This window comes from Ceratosolen solmsi, unplaced genomic scaffold, assembly GCF_000503995.2.
Source record: "Ceratosolen solmsi marchali unplaced genomic scaffold, CerSol_1.0 scaffold39, whole genome shotgun sequence".
NCBI lineage: Eukaryota > Metazoa > Arthropoda > Insecta > Hymenoptera > Agaonidae > Ceratosolen > Ceratosolen solmsi.
In genome coordinates this window covers 2,063,354-2,070,364 of record NW_011948433.1, presented here as the reverse complement: position 1 = coordinate 2,070,364, position 7,011 = coordinate 2,063,354, and the positions used below count along the sequence as shown (strand labels likewise).

Genomic DNA, 7,011 nt, shown 5'->3' with positions numbered 1-7,011 from the left:
TCTCTCTTGCACTCATAAATCAGCAATTACAGCTTTATAAATTCATAACTTACTTGGGAGTGAGCTGCGTAGAGAGGTCGAGATAGAAAGAGAGAGAGAGAGAGAGAGAGGGAGAGAGAGAGAGAGAGAGAGAGAGAGAAGGTCGATAAATCTCAGCTCCCTCGAAGGTAGGCCATGCGTGAAAATCGAAAATTCATCGAAATAGCGACTACGTGCGAAATAAGAATTATTAGACGTGCTGGGACAATGGCGCCTAACGCGCAAATTTAGAGTCCCGACGACGGCCACGTGTTTGCAAATACCAAATGTGCCTATCCATGGCTTGTACATTCATTCGCCGCAGCCTCGATTTTGCCTTTGGTTAGCCTGGCGTGTAAAGCGCCAAATCATCGATCTCCGTTCTACTCGGACACTTTAGTAATATTCGGACGATTGTTTGGCAGCGGCGGTGGGGTGAGGGGGTCGAGAGAGGAGCACGAGTGACACGATGCATTGACAAGTCGGAAAAGGACGACGTAAAAGAACGAGCGAGTAAGGGGCGCGATTGCATGCGCTATAATCTAGTGAGAAAGAGTGAGAGATAAAGAGAGAGAGAGAGAGAGAGAGAGACAGAGAGAGAGAGAGAGAGATGACGGTTTATGGAAGGCAGGTGCCAGCTTGCGGTTCTCCCCGTGGGATTCGACTCTGCGGATGCTCCAGGATATTCGCAGACCAACAAACGATGATACTTTTGATCTTCGGATGCGCAAACTCTTGGACGGAAAGGCGAACGTCCACGGGCGCTCGTAAATGTATTTCTTAGCAGCTTTCGATGAGGTGTGGGAGATCGCACGTGGTACGTTATTTCCAGAGTTCGACATCTTGCCAAAGGATGAGTATAAAGACGAATGCCCGGGACTGTTCGATCATCGTGTCATCACTGCTTCCCACGACCTCGCCTTCCAAAACTTGCTCGACCCTTCCTGCCTGCGTAACGTACACCAATACCTTGAAAATACGACAGTGGTGCTTGCAGTGACGAATCAAAGTGTCGCTATCCCCTATCGGCGCTTAATGAGTCCTAGCGATGTATTTTTATCGATGTTCTCGTAAATAAAACATTTCAGGATAATAAATTGCCGAATCTTAAGGCATTACACATTTTAATATATGCTTATGCATCAAAATACAAAGTCTCTTTACCCATTGTCCTCTTACAATTAATATATATTATAGGAGAATAAACGGAGTAAAGCAAAAAAAAAACATATTATTAGAGTATCGATGAAGTAGCGTCTTTGCTACATACGAGAAAATATTTTTAATAAAACAATAGCTCATCCAATACATTGAGACCAAAATTATCGTTATTATTATGTTTTATTTTTTGTTTGTAATTGTTGTTGTTGTTGTCATTATTGTATTATTATCACCATAACTTATTGTTAAACGATGAAAGCATTAAAAAAGAGAATAAATATCCATAAAGTATCATTTTCCATATTTATTCTTGATAAATTGTAGATTTTTAATAAGAGTTCTCAATTTGAGTGTTTCATCGCGTGAAAAAGTTAGAGACGAGTTCCATTCCGTCTTCCGAGAAAGCGATTCTTATCAATTTTCAAGAATTGCATTCTGATATCTTCAGATCTTCCCGTAATAATTTATCGATAGATATTACTTTCAAACTATTTATTTTGCATGCCTGCCTGTGGAAATGTATCGAAGTAATCGTAATCACTTATCAATGTAAATATCGATTTATCTAAACAGATCTATAATCAATTCCCAAGAATTGTAAAGCCTAGAAATATTTATCTTTAAACGTGTATTATATAAGCCATTATGCTGCCAATAACTGCAACAATTATTAATAATAATACAAAAAAAAAAAAAAAAAAAAAAAAAAAAAAAAAAAGCCTAAAAGTTAAATAGAAAATAATAATTAGAAAGGAAATGTAGTTTCGTCGATTCTTTTCCCATATTATCTCACAAACAAAAACCAAAACTTCAATATTAAATTTTACCGCATCTATAGCAAAGTATTATAATTAATTACATTGTATTTAAGAATTATCATGGCAGAAGCGGACTTAATGAAATTATATTGAAATAAAAATGCACAGGACTCGATCAGCTCGCAGCACTTGTTTTGCAATTTGCAAATAATGTGAAAAGCCCTATAAATACGAGATTGTTTGTAGTGGTTGATTGCCAGTGATAAGCAAAGATGGGCGGAGTTGGGGTTCTCCTCCAAGCATACAACCAAGAAATATAAATTTTTTATATGACGATCTATGGTCGTGGATGTAATGCCACCTGGGTACCAGGAAACGCCTCTAACGGCTGATCGAAATACCTTTACGTTGGCATAGTCCATCTCTGTTCAGATTATATCGTGTGAAATATGGATGGATGTACGCAGGGGAATATAAAAAATTGAAAAACGGAAAAGCTCGTAGGAGCAAAATCCTCGGTTGCTGGATGCGTCTGATCGATGCCTATCGCCTATGATAAATTTATAGTAATTTTTGTTCGAAAACTATTCCGAGGCGCAACAAAAATATTAAAAATTCTTTCGAAAATCCGGTTCTTTCACGGCGATAAAAGCTACCTCTGCTCGGCTCGAACAACAAATGGATTTCGATGAAAATCTATTAAAAATCACCCCCATATTCCGCAAAATTATAGCGATTCGCTAACATTCCCGAGCTCCTTGGGGCTAACGAACGCGCGCACATTTCAAATATCATAGTTTACGCAATGACAAGCAAACGTTATCTCATTTGACGTGAATTTATCGAGTTTATCGACACATTTACTTGAATTATCAGTAGTTTATCTCATGACTTTTTAAAAGGCTATCTCCAAAGAAATTTGCAACGAATTATTCTCGCTAAGCATCGACATTAGCACGTACGATAACACGAGCGACATTGTTAAACGTATAATCATAAACATCCCCATAGTCGATATGATAATGACTTGTTATCCGTTAAGCAAGTATTTTGCCTTAAATACAATAATTATCTTAATCATCGAGGCTTGAGCAATTAATAGGGACGAGGACCAATTCGAAACTACTAAAGCCCATATCCTTATCCTCAGGCTGCATTCTTAATAGAAAATTAACAGTGGTTGGAATAATGTCGAATCCAACCACAATTAACCGTTAAGTCAGCCAAATTTACTTACATTTTTTTAAAGAATAGATATATGTTTATATATATATATATATATATATATATATATATATATCTTAGTAGACCCGTTCTATTTATCATATAGGAGCTTGGAAATTAATGCCTGCGCTAGTGTGTGCGCGTGTGCGTTTGTAAAGACGCAAAGACAACAAAAAAAAAAAAAAAAAAAAAAAAAAAAAAAAAAAAGATTTAACCGTAATGAAAAAAAGACATTTAACACTGTAGACACTAGAACACATTTTCACAATTTCATATCTAATCATTATTTACATTGGAAAAGTACATTGAAAAATACTAATTATACTATAATTATTCATTATTATACCGCTAAATCGAATCATAGTGATGAGAAATATAGTTTTCTATCCCAAATAAAGAGTGAAAAAATTAAAAGTGAAATAAAATAAATGTTGAAATACAATACAATAAATATGCTCAGCCATAATAACAATTTCAATAGGAAATTAAATTTCTATGTTATATAAACGGGCTAAAGTAACGTAAAATTACTCCTCGCTTCTCCTAAATAACACGTGGATTAAAATCGACGTGACATAAGACTCGTTGAAATATAAGAATTCAATTTAAATTTCGCCCGATCTTGGTAACGACACACGACACAGAGAGTTTTTTTTTTTGCCGTAGCCGCCGCAGCAGTGATCCGCTCGATTTTGTGTGTTTACACGACTAAAACTAAAAAACGCCATTAACGCGATTGAGAGACGAACAATTATTCCTTTATCAAGGAACTTCATCGCCATCTTATCATCCATCAACCTCCCAAAATCACCGATAATCAACAATTAATTAGACAATCCCACGTCCTCGTCCGACCTCATCCCCGGCCCTGCTGCTCCATGCCACCCCACCCCCTGCTCATCGCGGTGGCGTCGGCGGCGGCGGCGGCGGCGGCGGCGGGGGCGGTAGTATGAACCGGCGCGACGCATCGCCGCCATGGAGTTAGTGCATCACGACCGACCAGCCGGAACTGATTCGAACGACCTCTCGGCAGATACTACTGATAGCGTCTTGAGCCACGCTGCAATGTCGCTGGACCAGGTGAGTCAGGCAGCTTCAGCGTCAGCGGCACTTACCTCGCCTTCCCATTGCCTCAGCGACCATCACCGTTACGTGCCCCGAACCCCCGGACAAGCCCGCAACGTGGGGAGGTGGCGTTGGGTTAGCGGTAGTTGGCCCGGACTAAGAGTGTTAGCGACCGCGCTCGCGCCCACCCATTCGACCTGTTCCCTCGAAAATGACCGGCGAGAGGAGGAGATTTTGAGAGAGAGAGAGAGAGAGAGAGAGAGTCGACGTTATTAATCGCATGCCCTGTATCTTCCTTGATTGTCCGCGCTCGTTCAGTCTCAAAAATGCACCTTCCTTAACCTCGACTTGCCGGCCGGGCTGCTGAGCGATAGGGCGGGGTGGGGGTAGGGGTGTCGTGTCGTGACGAGAGTGGCGCCCCCTCCCCATTAGAAATCGTTGCTAAGCGGGTAATCTCGGGCGCTTCTTTATTGACGAGGGGAGGAAGTTGAAAACTCGCGGCACTTGTCGCTTATGCCCCCAGGAATTCGAGCAGGCAGCGAAGGATGTGAAGGAATTGGCGTCGAGGCCGTGCGATGACGAGCTGCTCGAACTCTACGCTCTTTACAAGCAAGCCACCGTGGGAAACTGCGACATACGTACGTAGGGGATGATATGGTTCCGTTTGGGTTGTCCGAATGGGATTGTGTGGCGAACTTGGGGTAGGGGTGGGATGACTGATGGAGGGGGTCGCTAATTGGTCGATTGGATTTCAGCAAGGCCGGGTATGTTGGACTTCCAGGGTAAGGCCAAGTGGGACCATTGGCACAGCAAGTCGGAACTCGGACTCAGTCGGTTGGATGCGATGAGACAGTACGTGGATAAGGTCCAGACGCTGATCGCTACGATTGGCAAAAAATCGTAAAGCAGCAGGATCGGTAGGTTGGAGAGATGGATACTCGGCGACACACGGAATTTGCAAATTGCATTAGGATAAGATTATTCATCATGCTACAATCACGCGCAAATACTCAATTATTGAGTTCAGCTTATTTTATTATATTATTAATTGTTTGAATTTGACTACTTCTTATATTATATACGAGCCGAAACTTGTATTTGAGAAATAAATGTTTTATATAAAAGTTTATATTCCTTATGACTCGTGCGCTCCAGGAGACGTTTTTGCTGCACGTATGCTAACCGGATTTACCCCCAACATGTTTAATGGGAAGAGTAGGCGGTAAGGGGCGGGGGGGGGGGCGAATTTATTTTAAAAAAAAAACAATAAAAAAGGTAATGAAAAAAAGACGTAATTTTTTTTTTTTTTTTTTTTTTTAGTGAATGATAATGTATTTTAAGCTTAACACTGTTCCTTATCTTTATATACACATACGCAATTATTTTACTTAAAAGGGAAAAGGGGCTAGAATGAGATACAACTTAAATAATAAGGAAAGAAAGGGTCTAGGAAATACGTGTGCATTTACTCGTTTGATCTACATTTACTTAGATATTTGTTTATTCATTTCATCTCTCTCTCATTCAATCTTTTCTAACTTTGTGTTTAAAATTCAGTGATGTGCCATAAAAAATAAAACTAAAAAAAAAATGTAAATACAATCAAGTAAAACGAAATAAAATTAAAACTTAATTAAACTGATTACTTAAGAGACACATAAGAGCTGGGTAATTTTCTTTCTACTACGGCGATCTCTCGAACCTTTATAATGTTATAATATATTGACGTAAGATAGTCGTGAACCGAAGGAGTTGAAATATTATTTATTTCCTTACGATAATGCCGAATCCAGATGAAATATATTTAGCTCTAAATCGAAAGATGTTGAGCTTCCTTTGAAAAGAAAAGAAAAGAAAAAAAAGGAACATACAAATATGTCAATTCTGAAGCTAACTTGCTTCTATCGATTCGACTTACACTGCTAATTCAACAATTTTATCCCCTTAATCGCTCATCGTCAGAACGACTCAAAATCATAATTCACTAAATAGTGATATACGAGCGCACGACACTGTACACTTCAATTTCTCCTTCGTTATTCAAAACTGGAAATTGAATTATCAAGCAGAAGGGCCGAAAGTACAACAATTCGATACATTATACAGCCGCTAAAATCTATTTCATCAATTCTTATGTTTTTTTTTTATTCTCAAAAATTTCCTCCACCACCTAGTCCCACATCTTTCCACGTTCATTGGAACTTTTATTTTTTTTTCTCCCTATCGCACTCTCGCTCTTTCTCTCGTTCTATCTCGCTTCGTACATTCAAAATATTTTGTTTCGTCGGTATGAATAGTAACGTGTAACATAACCGCATGTGTTTAAATATTAAACGAGGACTAAATATCGTCCTTTTTTACCATTCGTCGTACGACAGAATTAAAATCCTGCAATCGACGGATTATCGCTCTGCCGATAAATACATTGTTACATGAAGTTAACTCTCACTTACTGCTTTATCATCAAGGGACAGCGATAGTTAATTCAATGAAGATTTCGTTATGAAAGCTTAATTAAGCCAAAAGAAATGAAAAAAAGTAAGTTCGGTTTAAATGAGAACGTACGATTTTTTTGTTGTTGTTTTTTGTTTGTTTTTGTTTGTTTGTTTGTGTTTTTTTTTTAAAACAAATTTTTAATGATCAACTCATGGGTATCGTGAAGTATAAAATATAATTCAATTAATTAACATAAGGCTTTCTAAAGCTTTAACGTGCTTTTACGCCAAGAATTTTTAATTCTTAATGGAAATCGTTAAATTATCGCATAGGAATATGATTATTATCA

At 38.6% G+C, this 7,011-nt stretch overlaps 1 protein-coding gene across 1 annotated transcript; it reads left to right on the top strand.

Moving 5' to 3' along the window:
• The first annotated feature begins 4,121 nt into the window (after positions 1 to 4,121).
• Positions 4,122 to 5,341, top strand: LOC105364529 (acyl-CoA-binding protein homolog). The gene is made up of 3 exons (XM_011502465.1): positions 4,122 to 4,241; positions 4,750 to 4,864; positions 4,982 to 5,341. The coding sequence occupies exons 1-3, from the start codon at positions 4,137 to 4,139 to the stop codon at positions 5,128 to 5,130; spliced, it is 369 nt and encodes a 122-aa protein (XP_011500767.1). The 5' UTR covers positions 4,122 to 4,136; the 3' UTR covers positions 5,131 to 5,341.
• Positions 5,342 to 7,011: the final 1,670 nt, after the last annotated feature.

Coding starts and splice junctions, on each gene's coding strand:
- LOC105364529 (XM_011502465.1), top strand. CDS start 4,137: ATGGAGTTAGTGCATCACGACCGACCAGCCGGAACTGATTCGAACGAC. Junction 4,242..4,749: donor CTGCAATGTCGCTGGACCAG/GTGAGTCAGGCA, acceptor TTATGCCCCCAG/GAATTCGAGCAGGCAGCGAA. Junction 4,865..4,981: donor CGTGGGAAACTGCGACATAC/GTACGTAGGGGA, acceptor ATTGGATTTCAG/CAAGGCCGGGTATGTTGGAC.